Source organism: Erpetoichthys calabaricus, chromosome 5 (assembly GCF_900747795.2).
Source record: "Erpetoichthys calabaricus chromosome 5, fErpCal1.3, whole genome shotgun sequence".
Classification (NCBI taxonomy): domain Eukaryota; kingdom Metazoa; phylum Chordata; class Cladistia; order Polypteriformes; family Polypteridae; genus Erpetoichthys; species Erpetoichthys calabaricus.
The window spans coordinates 189700417-189722039 of record NC_041398.2 but is presented as its reverse complement, the minus strand read 5'-3'; the positions used below and the strand labels follow the sequence as shown (position 1 = coordinate 189722039).

The following is a 21623-nucleotide window of genomic DNA, read 5'->3' as shown; positions in this document are numbered from 1 at the left end:
CCTGGACTTGTGCCATTTTTGGAATGTAAGGTGGCAACCGTCATACCTGGCCACTGTAAGCGACCTTGAGGTACATTCTCTGCATTTTGCCATGTGATATGCATCAGTTGTAGATGTTTGTTAATTGTGTTACTTCGTCATTTTTCGACTTAACATGGTCTTTTTCTCTCAACTGGCCAACAATGAAAATGTAGCAAATACAGGCAGCAAAGCTGCGGATGGCTAGAAATCCACTCAGTGAACACAAATATAACACAACTCAAGTATCAGCCTTATTTATTTTGTCACTGTGTGATCCCCTCTTTACTTGTGACCAGAGCTTAAGGGTGGTTAAATCTCTTCACAGAGGAAAATGCAGCAAAGAAACAATAAAGAAAACATCTCAGGGAATGAGAAAACTAATACTTATAGGAAATGTGTGTCCATTATTTATTTAGAGATTCCAAACATTGTTACAGAAGCCCCACATTTTAGGACAGTTACGAGGAAGATTCAAATGTGAAGATTAAAAAATATTTAAAACAATGCTTTTAAACAGATAAATGCATCAAAATTTACATTTGAGCAGTGTTATAGCCATCAACATCAATTGTTTCGATGTGCAAGAATATTTTATAAATAATTGTTATATTGCTATAAACTCACAATGATGATAAAATAAAATACGGTGACTAATATACTAAAGAATGTAACGATTACAATTCACTCAAAAATTAACAATTTTTATATAGTTACCTTACATTAATCTACAACTGTACATTAAAATGGTTAAATTACTTTATCTAACTATTACTAACAATACTACTTTTAAGTAATGTGCACCTGAAGTAAAATTAATTTTCATGTATTGCCATATACAGTATTATGAAATTTTTCAGAACTCTTCTACATTTTCTAGGATATTTTTTGTCAGATAATTGTAAAATTTGATAAAGTTAGGAGATCTGCATAAAAGAATAACCCCCTTCGCCAGAATGCTGAAAATTGTTTCTGGTGATCCCATACTTTTGCACAAGGGGAAAGAATCTGAAAGATGCAAAGAAAGATATTTCCCCCACCCTCCGAGTACTGCAGGTTTTGTGGTTATGGAAGCTAATTTATCGTGGGCTGTTTCTGCTATCTGGCAAAAATGTAGTACACAAATATATCACAAAAGCATCTTTCCTTGTTCATAAGACAACGTAGACTATGTAGAGTAGCCATAGTATTAATTTCAGTGCATAAACGTGCATACAGTCTGAGGGCTGCAATTTTCTTAAATATCCTTAAGCTTTGTTTATAGTCCCATTTAAGTATTTATGGTATCTGTGCTATAATTTAAGAGTTATTTTAGAACAAAAAAATATTTATATTGCACATTTTTATACATGAAAGTAGTTCAAAGTCCTTTGCAATATTAATAGCTAAAAGTAGTTAGAAAAAAAGTAAAAATTAAAGAACTGTTATATTTATAACATAATGTCCAGCTTAATTACAAACTATGGTCAGATGGCCAAGGAGGACAGGAAAATTAAAACTCCAATTGGCAGGATGTTCGAGAAAATAAATTTGTTGGGTTCCAAGGCCAAAAGACCACCCAGGACCCCCAGAGTGAGGATACACCATTATTTATTTTGTTCTGAGATAATGGTAAATACATTTTATGTACTGAATGATACAGTTCAATTTAGTGTTAATGATGATAGAATTTTAACTAGTGACTGCATTAATCTTACTAATACAAACCATACACTGGTATATGCTTCAGACAGTTTTTTGACAGTTACATTTTTTTATAGTGTAGTGAAAATTAGGTTAGGCCAAATTCAGATTTTTTCTTTATCAAAACATGGGCATTTCAGGTTGTTTCTTTCACTTGAATAAACCAATTAAATTCATATTATCAAATGATGAATACTTTGTAGGGTTACACTGACTAAACATTTTTTAAATTCTAACTTTACTGAACTTTACTAAAATCTTTGTGTTCCTTTTTAAAAACTCAAGCCTTTTACTGTACATTTGAAACTCAAACCAAAAACAAATATATCACCTTATAATCACTGTAATTTCATTTTCTCATTCTCTGTCCAGGCCTTCAAAATGCCAGTTGTTTTAACTTTTAAGTGCAGTTTGGCTATAAACGCAACAACTGCTTACATCTGTATGACAGCTACACATAGTTGTGTGCCACCTGCAGTCCAACAGGTCCCAATCTATGTTTTTGTCATGTGCCGAGTTTTTTTATATCATTTTTCAGTGTTTTTCTATTCTCTATTCATTTACTCATCTTTGCCTAATAATTCTGCTTGAGTTAAAACTGTTTTGAATCAGATCTTCATGCCTCTGTATCTGATCAAGTGTTTTGTGTGTTTATTTTTAACATCTGGCCAATCAGCTTTTCCATTTTCACTATGTCTTTCTTCTCTAGCTGTTAATCTCAGTTCAGTAATAATATGACCAACTTCTGAAATTCATGTACTGGTGGATTTTTCAGTACTCATTAATGTTCCTGTTCTCAAAATGCTATTTACAATCAGTCTTTAATGGGACATGAAGATCTGTTTTTTGTATGTATTGAAATGACACTGTAATTGTCTTTAGCCAGGGTGTTAATCAGTAAATGCTTCTTAAGTTCTAACGGTAGTTAAGTAATATCTGGTTCAAGGAAAAGCTATTTAATTTATATATGGGTTCCATTCAGGGATGACAAGATGGTGCAGTGGTTAAAACAGCTGTCTCACAGCTCTAAGATAGTGAGATTTAATTCTATCCAGATGTGAAGTTTGCATGTTGTCTCCATGGATTTGGTCTTTTTCTCTCCTTCTCGCACGCACACACACAGGAACAGTTAAGCATTACCAATGACTGTAAAATGTACAACGTCTTTTGACTCGGGCATACACAAGTAGTAAATGAAAACAATGCATAAACCAGACAGAAAATCAGCTTAGGCCCCTGAAATTGTGAGGCATCTGCATTATTAATCATTGTGCCGCTTTTTTTTTAATATCATGTTTTCAGAATATACATAATCTGCCAGTAATTTTGTTAAATCAAAACAATCAGTTGGTATTACCTGTAGGATTGTAAGATGTCTATTATACCTAAAAATATGAGCAACCTTTCTTCTTTGTGTGTTCTGGCTGGAATGCCGCCCATTCTGTAAATTGAAAAAGAATGAAAAACAAACTATAATATTACAAAATATTTGTACAATATTATAGTATTATACAATCATCTTACCAAAGAATGAGTGTAATGTTTACATGGTTTAATAAACTTTAAAGTATGTTTTAAATTGTAAGATGGTTTTGTCCACAACTTTTTTTTTTTTTAAACAACAAACTCCAAAGAACTATCTCCTGCTTGTTCTTATTACCACTTAGAAACATCTAGAATGGTTTTCTGGACAGTTCTGTGATTTGGATCTCTCCATGTAACTATTGCCAACCTTTTGCCAGACTCCACCTTTTCATATCTGAGGAGGAAATGGGGGTAAGGTCAATTCCAACAGGTGTTTAGCCAGTTATGGTGGAGGTGATGAGACTTCTGAGTCTCTGACCTAGTTAAGCTTTAGAAGCACATCTTGTTCTTATAACCAGAAAAAAAAAGAAGAGAATAGAGCCTGCTGCCATTAGGCCTCCAAGATCCCCTATGGCTTGCATCTCTTACCGTGACCCTGTATATGCAGAGAATTCATTACAACCTTCTCTTAAAGAGTAAGTTTGGAATTTTTCAGGTGAAAGCTATTTCTTCACAATCATCTTCTTCTATAATACGCTACCATGGCTGTTCGTTTGTCTGTCTAGGATTTTTAATCACCTGTAGCTCACAAACCGTTTCAACTACTGACTTGAAATTTGGTACACATACACTACGTGACGTCTACTATCCGCTTTCAGGGTGATGATTTTATTACTCTTTTTATTTTTATTGTAGAATCAACTCTCAGCAGCGCGCAGCAGGGCGGCTATGCAGCGCATGTGTACGGGCGCCGTTCTCATTCCCTACCACCTTCGCTAATCATTCTTGAGGCAGATTGAAGACTTAAGTGTCAGATTAAGTGAAAAATTAAAGAAAACATACTAAGTAATTGCAACACAAAAACTAACTTAATCAGTTTTAATGCAAAAAGATGCCAACAAAATAAGCAGCGGGCCGCTAGGGTGAAGTAAAGAAGAGCTGCTCAGGAAGCAGCAAGCGCATCAACCTCTGAGCAAACGAATGATAAATGTATAGAGAAAGAGGAGGAAAACTAGGAATGCTGAAGTCAAGTGTATTCACTGCACGTTATCATGCAGTACGCCGTTACTGGTAGTAAATATTATTATTGTTTGCTACATGAAATTATGTTCTAACGTGAAACATTAAAAAAAAATACTGTGTCCATTCTTACAGTTTAAAATGGAATTTAAGGAGTACAAGTCCAAATGTGAAAACAAATACCTTAAAATTTACTGAATACATTCGCTTTGAAGTGGCTATGATTTTGATTTAAGAAAACGTGCCTTTACGCATTTGTGAGGCATGCTTGTGAAAACAGAAGGGAACTAGAAACAATCCATTTTCTAACCAATTCTTGCTAATATTTTCTTAATGTATGGACATTTTTCCCATTTATTTATTATTGATCACAGCAGCCATCGTGAATCACCAATCACTAATTGACCCAAGCCTCACTGTAGCTTCAGGATGCATATTTCTTTCCTTTTGCTCTCCAATTCTATTTCAACAACAATTAAGTTCTGCCATGGCTTGTAACAATTGTTACAAGAAATTATCTGATTTGAAGCCTTTATAAGTAAACAATATTCAAAATGTGCCTCAGTGGCATGTATTGTACATACTGAAGCATTCTTTTCCTAATGCCATACACTAGTACACTCAAATTCAGATTTTTTACATTAATCCTGGTGCACAAACTAAATCACCTACAAACGTAGTGGTATGAATGCAAATCCGTAATAAAATATAATTTTTTCTTAAAGGGCACCTTTACTTACTGTGGAGTGATTGTGGCAGGGGTTGCCTTTCACCTATAACATTGTCAGTCATTTTCCAACCCACTATATCTTAACACAGGGTCACGGGGGTCTGCTGGAGCCAATCCCAACCAGCACAGGGAGCAAGGCAGGAACAAATCCTGGGCAGGGCACACACACACACACTAGGGACAATTTAGGATCACCAATGCACCTAACCCGCATGTCTTTGGACTGTGGGAGGAAACCGGAGTGCCCGGAGGAAACCCACGCAGACACGGGGAGAACATGCAAACTCCACGCAGGGAGGACCCAGGAAGCGAACCCAGGCCCCCAGGTCTCCCAACTGTGAGGCAGCAGCACTACCACTGTACCACCGTGTCACCCCCTATAACATTGTGTTGTTATATATTACATAGCCTATGGAACAAGATTCACACTATGGTAAGACGGTGCATGTTGGTCAAACGTGCATGTACCAGTTCCATTGCATTTTGTACGCATGACAACAAATATGAACTGATTACAATACATTGCATTCTTTATCAAAGCCTTATATTTGGGAAAGAGCCAATTCCACCTGCATGTTGATACTAAGTTCACAATGCAAATCACTCAAAATAATGTGATGTGGTGTTTCGGGTGTACAAACTTTAAAAAAAATACTTGGAAAATAAAAAGGTTACATCATACGACAGAGGTAAATCCAAATGAAACAGACTAAACTGCCACAAACAAATTAAAGAATTTTATAGAGCATGCTGAGCTGCTCTCATCAAGAATATAATAATAAGAACAACTGATGATGATGTTTTTAATGACTAAAAGTAATTCATAACTTTCAAGGGTTCTCCTTGGTAGACATTACAGTATTCTCAAGCCCTTAATATGATGTGGTTATTTTGAGCAGCAATTTAAAATCAACTTTAAATTATTTTTAATAATCAATATAGCATTACCAAATACTGCTGCTGATGCTTTCCCCTGTTAATACAGAATCCTGCAGCAATCACTATTTATCCTTTTACATTTACTTATTTGGCTGATGCCTTTATCCAGGGCAACTTACAACATTTGAGGTACAATAAACTACATTTCTTTATTTGTCCAATTGGAGCAGGCAGGTAAAGTTACTTGCTTATGGTCACAGTGTCAGTAGCGGAATTTGATCCCACAATCTTTAACCACTATGCCACACTGCCGTCCATAATTGCTTCCCTGCTGTAGGTATTTTCCATGGCTCATGACTAAAATAACTGGAGCACTGACAGGTTTTTCAGATTTGTCTATGATATTCTTTATCACACATAGAAAAACTTTATGCATGATTGAAATTCTGACATTTTTAAGTGGATTTCTTGTAAAATGGCATGAATACTCTAAGTATCCCATCTCCTTTAGAAAATCACCCATCTAAACTCAAAACAAACATTCCTTATGCGTATATGCTACAAATAAAGGCCTGACTTTTTAATTCATTTATTTATTTTTTTAAACTTTTGTTTCTAAAACTAGACTACATAAGAAACTGAGCAAAGCAACACAAGAAAATCTAATATAGAATATGTCTCGATGCATGCTCAATAATCCAGTTAAGGAAATTCTAGAAAGTTGATTCTGTTCATCTGGACATAGTTTTTTTCCGATACGTTTCATCACTCATCCAAGTGACTTCTTTAGTCTCAGTTGACTGCAGGTTTCTCCAACCTTATAAACAGTACCTTTGCATAATCACCGAAACTAGCACCATTGATTAACAATGGGCCGTGTGATCAATGAAATGCAAATTGTCCATTGATCAATGGCCATGAGTATCACTCACAGAGAGTTGGGGAATGGCTGCAATCACAGCATTGTAAGATGGTGAAAGATGTACCCTTAGGCCCCCTTCTCAGTTCAGACATGGCCGTTCCTTTTTTTACTTAAATGGCCTCCTTGACTCCTCGCTAAAACCAGCGTTCCTCCCTGTCCAGGATGTGCACATCTTCATCACTGAAAGAGCGACTAGTGTCCTGTACGTGTAAATAGACTGCAGAGTCCTGGCCTGACGAGGTAGCTCTTCTGTGTTGGGCCATCCGCTTCGCCAGTGGTTGTTTGGTTTCCCCGATGTATAATTCACGGCAATCCTCTTGGCACTTAACTGTGTAAACTATATTACTCTGTCTGTGCCGGGTCACCCGATCCTTGGGGTGGACCAATTTTATTTTCTTTCGCAAAGTTTTATTAAAAAGCAGGTCAATTGTGTCAAACACAAAAAAGTCACTCATTTCATCAGTATCTATGTTGACTTTGAAGGCATGTTTTCTTAAATCAGAAAAGGTTATCATTTCTGCATTGTTAAAAAATCATACAAACATTGTTGCAAGTCAATACAACCATAGGAATGCTACAGATAATTCCATCCATACATTTTTAAATCTGTTTCTACATTTATTATGAGGGATCCTCACGTTCACAGTAAACTGTGTTTGAATCCTAGTGCAGTCACTCTGAGCAGTTTACACGTTGACCCTTTATCTGCATTGGTTTTTTGCTCGAGTATTCTAGTTTTCCTCCCACATTCTAACGACACATACTGTATATTAGCAGAGAGTGAAAGACTCAGTGGAATGCAATGAACTGGTGTCTTCTATGCATGGCTCTTGCCTTGCAGCCAGTAAAATAATTCTGCTTTGTTAATCTCCATGCATAATAATGTGTAGTATGGAAAAACAGAATATTTGCATTGCCTTTAAAAATACCAGGTTAAACATATCTTGGCATTTCTAATAGTATGATTGAAATGTTCTCATCAAGATTCACTAATGGCAAATTCATTATACATGAGTAAATTTTCCTTTTTCCTTGGTGTTAAAGTAAAAAAAGTGGCACTGCAATTCACTTTGCTTTGTGCAACTAATCTCCTGGAACTACAGGGACATAATTACAGTATCTAAGAGAAACACCATAGATTCATGCAAACTGATCGACTTATGTTCTTTTACAACAGTAACAACAACATTTATTTACATAGCACATTTTCATACAAACAATGTAGCTCAACGTGCTTTACAAGATGTCAAAGAGAAAGTTACAAGAAAAGAAAAACAATTAAAATTAGATTAGCTTTTATATGATAAAGGCCAAGACTCACGTGCTATCTGTTGTTACAGTGTCCCCTGACCTTCCACTTCCTTGAATTGACTCCATTGCTGTCGAGTACAGAACTTTCTGTGGACCTGGTTTTTTCCCATCCATAGTCACTTGTAAATTTTCTCCATGGCTGTCCTTTGGACTCTGGTCTAAAATATGGATGCCCAATAGCAAACTGTAGTCCATGATTTTAAAGCTTTCCAGCACCTGGAAAAATCAAACATACAACACGAAACACATAAAATGATAACTGAGTAATTTGAAACACATAACAAACAATCATGGTATTATTATTATTAGTTATTGTTGATTTGGAATACCCATTGTATTCCTACAAAGTTAATAATGACTATTAAAGGCAGTATAGTAAAACAGTTCCAAGTACCATCACAGGGAAACATTAAAATACAAGTAGTTGGCCTGTAAATGGTGATATAGTAGTGGTAGTAGTATCTACTGTATGTAATAGATTGTTGTGTAAGATCCATTTTTTGGCGTGTGTAACTGGCCTGTGGCATCATCGATTTGTTTACTGCATAATTCTTTGGCAGGAGATATATTGATGCAAAGCAGGCAGGAAGAACAGGCATTTTAGAAAACCATAACAATTTTAATGAGTAATTGTTCACTAATATCAGGTAATAAATAATGTCATGATATTGTACGGATATCACAACACCTTAAAATAACACTATTTTTCCATATATTGGGAAATTTTATTTTCACATATAGGATATATTTGTTAATTTATCATATAAAGCACAGTGACCAGTTACTAAGTCAAACTACAGAATGTTAAGCTAACAGGTTCTGTTTTCACAAGGACAGTCTAGATTTTTGTGTACTAGTTCCAGTTAGGAAAGCAGTATTAGCATACGGTTAAAAACCAACAAACGTTCCACTGTAGCACTCTTTAAATGTCCGTTGCTACATATAAACCTGACCCCCTCCTTCTCCTCCTCTATTTCCAATCTTCCTTCATCGGGGGTAAAATAAAACAATACACTGCATATTGTCCATCACGTTGTAAAAAGGCAGCAGTAGTACTCAAAATGCATACTTTGTAACTAATTATGTAAAAAATACTTGAATACTGTACCCAGCTCAACATAACAACCCTGTGTCCATACAGCAGCAACCTATGATGTGAAGTACTGAATGTGGGTCACTTATTTATTTCTATATAAATAGGAATAATCGGGATTTCAGACAATTCACATCTGAGAGGAAAAGAAAAATATAAGAAAACTTTGCTTTATCACAGGAACTCTCAGGCAAGGGCCCAAAATACATAAGGAGATAGTCAAAGTAAAACAAATTTAAGCCTAGGTAGAACCATGTTTATTTAGAAAAGTATTAAAAATACCTTCAACTATACAAAGAAGTGGATGTTTAAAAATGATCCTGCAGTACATGACCACCAAATGTTTATCCTTGTTTAGCACTTAAAAATATAATATTTAGCTGTGTGAATATCATGACTTTTGGGTATCAGGCATTGAAAATACAGTCCTCGTGATTTCAATGAGAAAAACATTTACATTCATGTGACCAGGCACTAATGAAACAAAGGTGAGTTTCATTTAGAGAGTGAATGTCAGACAAAGGTACACTTTACTTACTAAAGGTGGCTTTAGTTAGAATGAGTCACAGGCATATTATTTATTGTTAAGCTTGATATAAATATTTGAGAAATGAAGGACACTGCCTGAAAACAACTATTTCATACTAATAGACAAGGTATGTTTCAGTTAATCCCTTGAAACGTAAAGAAACTAATTTTATTTATTTTTAAAGAAATGACTAGCTACTATTGAAGGCGTAAGAATTCTAGTGCACTTATGACATCTGGCAAACATAACTAAAACAAAGAAAATGGGGAAAACAACTTTTAACAATTCATGTTTTATTGGTGGTTTAATGCTTCAATTGTTATTGTACTATAGTTGACTATTCTATATATTCATTAACTATTCTCTATTTTTCATGAGAATTATCAGGGCAACTGAATTATTCATTATTTATTGTGTAATAGACCAGATGTCTTTAAAGTTCTGCACATCCAGTTTTTTTGTTAATATTTAAATCAGAAGAAGAAAAGTTGCCATTTCTACGAAAGGATGTAACATTTTTGCAAAATACAATTGAGCTAAACAGACTGTGTTAGAAAAATGGCCAAAATCATTCAAAAGCTATGCTCTACGTAGAAAATGTACTATGATAAGGAGATGTGAGCACACAACCCATATTTATAAAAGCAAACTGTTTAACTGATGTACTGCACTTTGAGTAATCCACCTTAATAAAAGGATGAGTGCCTGCGTGAATGTGTGTCCATCCAGTTGCGATGTCCCTGTCATTGCAACACATACGCATCACAAACATGATGTAGTAATAAAATGTATTAACTGCCTTTTCAAATCCCACACCAAATGGCACATAACAGAGACATATGCATTGCATTTGTCATTCCAGCAGATGGCACATTAAAATCATTTGTAATAATGCATTATCACTGTAAAGTTTGTGATGTGCCATCTGTTGAAATTACAAATACAATGCATTTTATTACTACATGCATCACAAAACACATCATTAATAGATGGAGCACTCCAAATGTTCATGCTGATGTTTACTTTAATTACTTAGATTTCACCCTGTCTTGAGTAGCACAGCTAGTAATTAATAATGCAGTAGTGGACACCATCATTGTATTACAGGCATTTGGGGTACTGGAGTATCTTCCAGCAGCACTGGGCACAAAACAGAACCAGCCATGTATAGGATGCTATTCTATGGCAGAGCATAATCACACATACCTATACTCTTTACTTCAGAGTTGCCAAATAGCCTTACATGTATGTCTTTTCTATACGCAAGCACCAGCTCTAAGAATCCAACAAGGAGAAAGGGAAGAATTCACTGCAATGACATTCTACCCTGCTTTACAAATATGTTTACAGATTAATATGTCAATATATTTTTAATTTTAAACTCCTTGTTTTTTGTTTCAGGGTTCTTTCACAGGTCAAACAGACTCTTAGTAAACTATATCCTTGTACATATGGGCAAGTACCTGTATTTATGTGTGCCTTGTGACAGACTAGTTCTACATCTAGGAATTATTTCTGTAATGTTTATCTCTGAATAACTTTCATTTTGACTGGTTTCAAAAATGAAAAGACACATTTACCACAGGATATAACATTCTCAATCCAAATTATGCTCATGGGAGGCTGGAGTCTATCCTGGGGGCAGTAGTCCATTGCAGAACCCACTTACAGTCACAACCTCACAGAGACCAATTTGGAACCACTAATTATACTACAAGAAAATCTATGCAGATACAAGAAGAAAATGCATACTCCACACTAACTGATAGTAAGCTGGATGTGGGATTAAAACTTAGGACACAGGATCCTTATATAGGCTGTGTTACCCACTATATCATTGTGCTACCCAAGACACCTTATTGGCAATTTAATACTGTTTCAAATTGGCAAGCATGTTGGAATACATATAACAATTTCTATCTAATTTGTAATGTAAACATTTCTTGAAACAATTTTCTACTTGGATCAGAAACATTTGGTGCAAACTATGGCATGTTGATACACCACTGAAAGCTCCAATTTAAGAAGGATGCAAAAATATAAAAAAATAATTTCGGTAGTCATTTTCATATTAAAGAGCGCACAATCTCAAAACACAACATACGCAAAATTTTATTCAAATAACGTCAAACAGGACTAACCATAATAAAAACTCATTTTGTGCACATTCTGTTTTCATTGCTTGCTTTAACAAGTTTTAAATAACCAACAGGACTTCAGGAATCATTGATGTAGATCAAACTAGTCAGTGCTGACTGCTGCCATAACCAACAATGTTTATCAATGTACAAAACATACATTTTTAAAAAGAGTAATACAAAAAGTATGGGAACTTGCACAAACAACTCTAACATACAATTTCTTCACAATGAGATTAAAATGAACCTTTTTAATATATCAGTATTGTAATTGCCCCAATTTTTCTCCTATAAATAAAACTGTATTTACATAAAATGAAAAGCAGAATTGATAGGTGCAAATATGATTACATCTTGCCTGAAGAAGGGGCCTGAGTTGCCTCGAAAGCTTGCATATTGTAATCTTTTTAGTTAGCCAATAAAAGGTGTCATTTTGCTTGGCTTTTCTCTAGGTGCAAATAAGAAACACAGATGAAATGTAAGAGTTTACCTTATTAGTAGTGCTCGGTCAGATACTGACGTACACACACAACAAAAAAAAAAAAAAAAAAAAAAAACTTTCGCCAGGTGTTCCTTCGTAGAACTACTCAGTTTAAATTACTTTCCTATCTCTATTAGTTGCACCTACAGTACCTACCTTACCAAAGCTTTAGTTGAGGGTGGCCTTCTAAGTGGAATGAAATGGGTATCTTTAGAAAATGTACAGTGCCACTGTGATGTCTTTGCTCTAGAGAGTATGTATGAGTGCGTGTATACTGTATGTATGTTTGACAGAGAGAGGGGATGTGCCCTGCTCTGACTTCTGCCTTCCACTTGATACCTCTTCAATAATTTATCATCTTCAATTGACATAGTTTGCTGAATGATTTTCTGAATCACAGCATATCTTTCAAAGTGTCAGTTATGAGATTAGACGCAAATGGACACAATACATCCACCACCTTGTTGGGCTACTATCTAGACTGACCTAGGAGAGCTAACTTTCCTCTGCCTGCTTTCTCAAACACCTGCGATGCAGTTGTCACAATGTACACAAGCACTAAATAATGACTCTGGCTTCAGTTAGTATGTGTGCTTTTGCCTAATAAATAATACATTTTATTTATTTGTAGGCATTTTCTAAACACTTAAGAACACTGAACAATAGAAAAAACACACATTATAAACAAAACTAAAAATACAAAAATTGAAATCAGACAGAACAATTGTAATCAAAGAGAAAAAGCAGACTTAAAAAGATGAGTTTTAAGTTTAGATCTTTAAAGTGAGAATGAATCAATTTTTCTTAGCTTGGATGTTATGGAGTTCGAGAGCTCGGAAGCAGAGCAACTGAATGCTCTGCTCCCCATGGTGGTAAGATAGACGAAGGGGACAGTCAAGTGAATGGAAGTAGAGGATCTAAGGGTGCGGGAGGGAATGGTAACATGGAGGAGGTCGGACAGATATAGAGGAGCAAGGTTGTGGATAGCCTTAAATGTTAACAGGAGAATTTTGAAATCAATGTGGTACTTAACTGGAAGCTGCTGCAAGACGGGAGTGATATGGTAAATAGAGGAGGTTCTAGTAATGATGCGGGCAGCTGAATTCTGGACCAGCTGAAGCAAAGAAAAGGGAATTGCAATAATCCAGATGAGAAGTGACAAGGCTATGAATGAGGATAGCAGTGGTGTGGGGAGTGACGGAGGGGCGAATACGATTAATGTTACGCAAGTGGAAATATGCAGACCAGGAGGTGTTATTAATGTGGGACTGAAAGGATAAAGTACTGTCAAGCATGACACCCAGACTCTTAACCTGTGGGGAAGGGGAAACAGAGGAATTATCAAAAACAAATGAAAAATGATCAGCTTTGGATAATGCTGATTTTGTACCAATGAAGAGAACCTCAGTTTTGTCACTATTTAATTTAAGAAAATTTGAAGAAAACCAGGATTTAATTTCTGCTATGCAGTCAATAAGCGAGGAGGGTGGAAAGGAAAAAGTAGGTTTTCTAGTGGGGTAAAGCTTGGGTGTCATCAGTGTAAAAGTGGAAGTTAATGTTCTATTTACAAAAGATAGGAAGGAGGTAAATAATGAAAAGGAGGGACCCCAGATCAGAGCCCTAGGCCACACCTGAAGTAACAGCGGTGGGTTGGAATGTGAAAGTTTTAAGCTGAATGAACCAAGTGTGGCCTAAAAGATAGGATCTGAACCAATCTAGTGGAGTGTGGATAATGCCAATCGAAGGTAATCTATTGAGAAGAGTAGTGTGACAAATAGTGTCAAAGGCTGCACTCAGATCAAGGAGGATGAGAACAGTAATTAAACCAGAATCAACTGCCATAAGGAGGTTGTTAGTAATTAGTAATTAGTGCCATTTCTGTACTATTATATCAGGCAAAAACCAAATGAACTGTTCATAAAGATTGTTTTGCGATAAATGAGAATGTAGTTGAATAGCCACTATTTTTTCAAGAATTTTAGAAATAAAGGGTAGATTAGAAACAGGACAAAAATTACTGAAATTAGAAGAATCGACACCAGGTTTTTTCAATATTTGGGCTATTGCAGCAGTTTTAAAAGATGAAGGAACAGCTCCAGAGATAAGAGAGAAGTGAATTACAGTAGAAATAAGTGGAACCAATAAAGGGAGGCAGTACCATGAGACAAGTTAAAATGATGACATCATCATGTGTCTAAAAGATGTGAAAATGTAAATAAACAAGGAAATAAATACATAATACAATATTAACAGTATCAGAATGCAAACACTATTAATTGCTGGTTGCACCATCAAGGCTAGTGAGTGTGTCTATGAATTGAAGGTGCATGATAAATAATAATAGATAAAGCAAACAGCTATTAAAAGAAACATTCTTTCAACACTTAATGTCATTTATAGTCTCAGTAATTATAAAATAACTATACATACTGAGAACTGAAAAGCATCAAGAAAAACATCACAACATAGTGCAATGTATGCAAACATGCAATTTATAGTGTAACATGTAAAGTAAGATATTTATTATTAAACTGTGATTCAGCTGTTTATGACATACTCCAAAAGACAAAGTGGAAAAATCTGACAAAATGGCATATTTGATATTTTAAATGGTTTTTAAAAGTTTTAACATATCCTGGCCTAACTTAGTTAAATAAGTTTAACCTGATTTCACTGTATTTAAGACATATAAAATAATATTAATGTCAAGTAACACTTACCCTACAGTCTCTCTCTACTGTTTTCATTAAGGCATTGTGAGTTTCTGCATCAAAATACAAGCCTTCATGCATATCTTGTAAAAAATCCAGGTCTTTAAAGGTAGGGCATGATTTTTCACGTTCCTTGCGTGACGCTCTGCGCTTATAGGTTGAGCCTTTCAAATCGTACTTATAATGCATCTTCACTGAACGTGGCAATACATTGTTCATTACAACAATCCTAATGTTTATTCCACCTGACTGTACACAGTAGAGGCCATAAAACTTTGGCAGGAGTGTCCTTGGATTCTGATTGAGATTCTGGTAAAGAAAAGAGATAAACTATTAAAAGATCAACTTTAAATAAATATGAAAAAGTAAAAGGACAAAAAATATTTAACTTGACAAAGTGCTGCTTAATATAAAATAGTAATTAAAATGTAAATCATCCATTAAATACCTGCACTTATTGTGTTTTTACATTTATCTAAGTGTGTCCAGACTTTCTACCTAACTTCATTATATTTTTCAAGATGAACAAGCAATATGTTCATATTTGTTCTTGGCAATGTATAGCTATCAATTTCAATTTGTAGTAGTTGGGGATGCAGGAACCTGTGAATGCAAAAATCCAATAATATGTTTTGGGCCCCCCACCTTACCTTCACAAGCCTTACCAATAACATACAGTCAATTATTTAACAAATTCTAGATAACATAGTTTAGTTTTATATATAAACACCCAAGAAAAAGTAAAACAATATGTAATTACTGTACTGTATCTATACTGTACTACAACAGTAACACAGAGTTGTCACACCCACTGCTATTGCTGAACCAATTGCTTAACACTAGAATCCTGTATGCCTATGAAAAAACTCATAATCCCAGACCACCTTAAATTCCTTTGCACCTCTCCGTCACCTTCTTTTATTTTGCAAATGTGTCAATGGGCGCAAGCAGCCTGCTATCCCATCCCCCGACCAATGCTCCGTAGCAAAATTCTCAGAGCTCAAGTCTCTTTATCTGGCAGTGAGGTGCCTGGAGTTATATAGGGTAAATAATAAATAATTATTTGAAATACATACATATCATGTCTACAATGATCTGTGTATGTGTAGGATGGCAAGAAATGCTGAAGCATACCTAAAACAGAAACGTTTTCCATAATGTGTGAAGACTTTAGTCCAAATATCAAATAAACACGTGTGCTTTTATTCAAGAATACTACCAAAGAAAAAAAATAAATAATTTGATTTACATGTTGCTGTCAATGAGTTCAAAACCCAAGCTCAAATATCAATTGACAGGAAGTTTATATGTATCCTTGAATGGTGTAGAGGTAATAACTGCTGCCTTATAATCCAAATGTTCCGGGTTTGAGCCTGGGCTCTCTGCGTTTTAAGTAGTGAGCTGCTATTATCCATCCATCCATCCATTATCCAACCTGCTGAATCCGAACACAAGGTCATGGGGGGTCTGCTGGAGCCAATCCGAGGCAACACAGGGCATAAGGCAGGAACCAATCCCGGGCAGGGTGCCAACCCACCGCAGGACACACACAAACACACCCACACACCAAGCACACACTAGGGCCAATTTAGAATCGCCAATCCACCTAATCTGCATGTCTTTGGGCCGTGGGAGGAAACCAGAGCGCCCGGAGGAAACCCACGCAGACACGGGGAGTACATGCAAACTCCACGCAGGGAGGACCCAGGAAGCGAACCCAGGTCCCCAGGTCTCCCAACTGCGAGGAAGCAGCGCTACCCACTGCGCCACCGTGCCGCCCGCTGCTATTATTATTATTATTATAATATAATAAAAATGTACATTTGATATGAGTCTGTAACACCCAGTGTAAACTTTGTCTACTTGTAAAAGTTAGCACTTGTTTTTATTATTATTCAGTTTTATTCTGTCAGTGATGTTCACATGGTACAAGGAACTTGCCTCTCCCTTTCTGAGATGATGGCATTTATCTTCATTCTTTTCACAACAGCAACAATGGTCACAGCGGGTGCTGTGCTTGATGCCTGCTCAGAACTATTTGTTGTGACGGCAATCAAAGATATGACGTCCCGTGACCGCTATCAGACTACCATACGGCATTTACGTTTTGACAACAAAGATACCTGTGAAGAACATGTGAAAATGCCAAATTTGCTGTGATCTCGGACATCTGGCAACGTTTCGTTGAGAACTACGTTTTGAGTTATATCCCAGGGCAAAGGCTTTCCGAGTCTGTGGTCATAAAGCTTATGGAGCCATTTCTGGACAAAAGCAGAACCATAACCACAGACAGCTTCTTCACAGCGATTTTGCTGGCTAATAGACTGCTGCACCGCAACAACAACTCTGCTTGGCAGCATAAGTAAAACGGGACTTCCACCTGCAGCTAAAGTCACTTCAGTATGCGAGCAATTTGCCACGCTAGTGTTTAGATCTGGAAGTGCCATGGTGACGGTGTACAAGCCTTTGATTTCAGTCTGTAAAAGCCGGTGTAAAGTTTTACTACCTGTAAAAGATATTTTGCTGAAGGGATATAAGCAGACACACACACACACATGCTGGTGAATCATGTCTTCTTGGTATCTTGTTGTCACTTGAATTTTTTGTTATTCAGTTTTATTCTTGAATAAAAGCACACTTGTTTCGTCAGACCTTTGTAAAAATGCTTATTTTATATTCCAGTAACCACTTGAATGAGACTGAATCTGTCTCTGTCTCTCTCGCAGACACGCACACACACATTCATACATGAAAATGTTACTATATAAAAAAAAAAAAAAAAAAAAAAAAAACAGGCCCTTCTGAGTAGTGTTTGTCCTCCTGTTTAAGAATGCCTTTGAAATTTCCCACCAACATAAAGTAATAAACTCCCATACTTTTCTGTATTACCTCTAGCCTCTCTTTCTCTGGTCAGTCAAGCCCTTTCCAAACCTTGTCTTCCCAACTGCAATTTCAGTAATAAAATAACTGTATGTGGTTTTCAGCACTGACCAGGAAGTACTTCTGGGAGCACAATGGGGATAACTCGCAGGACTTATTAATCTCCTAATCCACGTGTCCCTGCTTTCCTAAGCCTTGGACTAAGATATTTCCATGTCATATATCCAGTATGCCACATATTGCATAATGAGTCCTCTACTCCCACCTGTCAGTTTAGGAACTCATTCTCTAATTCTCTATTCATCCCAGCCATACTTCTACTAAATAACTGTTTGAAAAAGTGAGGGACACTGAATTCCTGTTGCCGGTTATGTGGCATAGTGACCTCTGTTGGTGAAGAGTATTACATGTTAAGTGTTCCCAATCATGACATCCTGTGACAAAGCTCCCGTCATAAACTACATATAACTTGCCTGCACCCCACTGTCTTGACCTTCACATTTTAGAAATTTGTAATCTGCTAAAATAAGTAAAGGCATAATTTCCTGGAACATTTTCTGCACTAAGTAAAAGCTATAAAACAACACCACCACTGTCCCCCCCCTCCCCTTCTATGAGTACAAAAATTGACACTCTTCCTTGACTGTAACTAGTTACACCCTTGGAATGCTATAAACAACACTGTTATGTGCACTAATGTGATGCTATCAAAATATTTGTAAAAGTGGAGAAGGACAAACAAACTAATTGCCTTTACTTCACTATTGGCACGTAGACTTATCTTGCTCAACTAGAAGAATCCTAACTCACCTCTTTTTTAAGTCAGTGTGTAACCGATGTTACTGTATATACTACTTGAAATTGGAAAAAATTAAATACTCACTTAGAGGATCTGTGCAAAACTTTTTTATAACCTGGCAGGATCTAATTAATAACATTTTAGAATAAGCTTCACTATGTTGGCATAGCTGTCTTTCTCATGGGTGGTGGTTGACTTGACTTGAACCTAGTCTTGTAAAATTTGACTTGCTTGTACAGAATGTTGTTTGATTGTAATAAATTCAATAAAGTGTAAAAAAAATATATATTTGTAAATAGGCCATGTATGAATAAGTTTGTTGGTGTTCATGTTTGGGCCTTGCAATAGACTGGCATTCCACAGTTGCTATTATGAACACTGTGTCATGACAGATGGAGTGAGAATAGCTACTTCTTTAAACAAAATATCAATGAGAATTTCATCCATTCTTTTTCTGAACTAGGTTCTCAATGCAAGATCACAGAATGTAATTCACAATGCTGGGACCAAACCTAGATGGGATACAAGTCCATTACAGGACGTACATGTCTTTCCACTCTCACCCCATACAGTATTTAGCCGATTTACAGTTGCCAAACACAGTATGCATATTTGTGAGATGTAGGAATAGATATAGAAAACTGACAGACCCACAGAGAGGTAATTCTATCCAAACCATTTTTTAACTAGTTAATTTTTATTTTTTTGAAAATTCTGGCCTCTAATACCTAATTCATCATGTTTGCCTTCAAAAAAAATATCAGCTTCTGAAAATTAATTGCAAGATATATTAACACATGTGCATCTTTATTGCTTTTATCAAACATATTTCTGGCATAAAATAACTATAGCCGTAAGCAGAAACTAGCAACAGAAAAATATGCTTCAGACCAATTATTATTCATTTTCTATACATTTCATCTTTTCAGATTACACAACACTGAATATTAAACTACACTGATCCTAATAAAGTTTATTACATAAAAAATTCTGATTTGATTTAATTATCAAAGTACTGTAATATTGTTGTAACTGGAGGCATATCAGCTGAAACCATTAGGCAGAATTTGTTTTTTCAATAGTTTTAGATATTTTCTTTTGTTAGTATACAATACAAAGTTTAAAATCAAATGACTCCTATACTGGTGTCACATCACATGACTTCTAGTCATAGAAGATTTACCAACCACAGTAACTGATTGCGTCACTGGACCATGTCAAGTTACATGACTGGAAATCACTGGGTATGTCTACTTTACCAACCAAGTGGGCATCTTCCAGAACAGTAGTACTTGCCCCTTTTTGTGACAGCCAATAGGCATGCTGCCTAATGGAGTAGGCGCCATACACAAGGTGAACAGGTATGGCGAATTCAGCTGCAATCCAATTTTTTTTCACCCCCATTCTGTCATCATATGTAAAACCTTTTAAGGCTATAAAATGGAACTTTAACAAAGTTGAACTTTAACTTAGCGTCTCTGCTCCAAATATAAACCAGCCCCACCATAGGTAAAATTCCAAGTGACAATAAGCAAAAGAAGAATTAGTCACTGGCTGTGGCATAAAAAGGACTTCTGGCCATAAAGCTGCTAAATTTGTTGTCAGGTGCATAGATGGTTGCAAAAGCTTAGCTGGCAGGAGGAATAAAGTCCAGAAATGGTAAGAAAGAGAAATATGGTTGTGGTCTACACTGGGTAAATAGATCAGGCACCCTATATTACTAATTACAGAAATAACCTGCTTAGGTTGGACCTTTAGGGGCTGTCAGGTTTATTTACATTTTTCCTTCCATTTTATACAACTTGTTTCTTATTTTTTACCCTTCTTGGTCTGTTTAGTTCACAATACCAGAAATATATAAAAGGGTGGCATGTTCTAGATTTTAGGATGACTAAGAAAATCCCCTACTGGCCTTATCTGATATAACATACCTGGATCATACCTGGATGGTCCACTGCTGTATGCAAGCAAGCACACAACCAATAATTTAGAATTGCCAATTAATCTAACATGCAGGTATCTGCAAAGTGACAGAAGCCACAGCACCCAGTGAAAACCATTGTTAACATATGCAGTATGTGTAATAAACTCCATAGAGGTGGGAGCTGGGCTCAGAAACAGTTGTGTCAAGCGCTGCTCCACCAAGCTGTAAACATAGTAAAATGTCTGGTAAAACATATCATGTGGTTACACAATATCCTTTTTTAAAAAATACATGCAAGTTTAAACATCAACTGAATTTATATGCCTGCCTCCAAATGGAAATAAGCAGATGTTTCAGCTGGTCAGTGATTATCCCTGATTAAAATTAGTAATTGTACACATTTCAGAAAGTACATTATGCTCTGTCTGATCTGTCTCTTGGCTTTGTGCAGGATAGAAAGTATAATTTCACAAGGCGAGAACTAATTAAGGACATTTGAGGTTCTTGCTTAGCAAATGAGTGGATATGATATCTCTCATGGGAGGCTTTTAACATATTCTCATAAGAATATCCCTCTCATATAAATTAAATGAACAGTAGCAGCAAAACACTTAAAAAGAATAAAGAATAAAGTAGGCTTATTTAAAAGGTAAAAGGTAAACACTGTCTTGTAAACAAAATTGAAATATGAGATTTAACAAGCTTTATCTCAGATGATCATTAAAAAAAATTCCAATGATAAATATTAATCTTAATATTTGTTCTTCATAACTTGTTATGTTTGCAAGCACAGGATAAAATGGCAGAGGCTGCTCCTGTTTCCAGTTACTAATACAACATGGCACAGCCTCAGGGACTTAAAGTCTGGGTTAGACAGTAAACTGGCAGAAGTAGTAATCTTCCCCCAAATGGGTAAGTAAATATAATCCAGTTCTATCCAATAACATTAATATATCTGAAAAATTATCAAAAGTAAGCTGT

At 35.9% G+C, this 21623-nt stretch overlaps 1 protein-coding gene across 5 annotated transcripts in view; it reads right to left on the bottom strand.

Annotated features, from left to right (window-relative positions):
• LOC114652120 (phosphatidylinositol 4-phosphate 5-kinase type-1 beta-like) overlaps positions 1-21623 on the bottom strand; it is a 181504-nt gene that overhangs the window by 39408 nt on the left and 120473 nt on the right. For all 5 annotated transcript variants that reach the window (XM_028802324.2, XM_051927787.1, XM_028802325.2 and 2 more), the window contains 3 exons: positions 15049-15348; positions 8098-8303; positions 3059-3142 (listed from right to left, as the gene is read on the bottom strand). In XM_028802324.2, coding sequence (XP_028658157.1) covers positions 3059-3142; positions 8098-8303; positions 15049-15348 — 590 coding nt within the window. The remainder of the gene's footprint in view (positions 1-3058; positions 3143-8097; positions 8304-15048; positions 15349-21623) is intronic.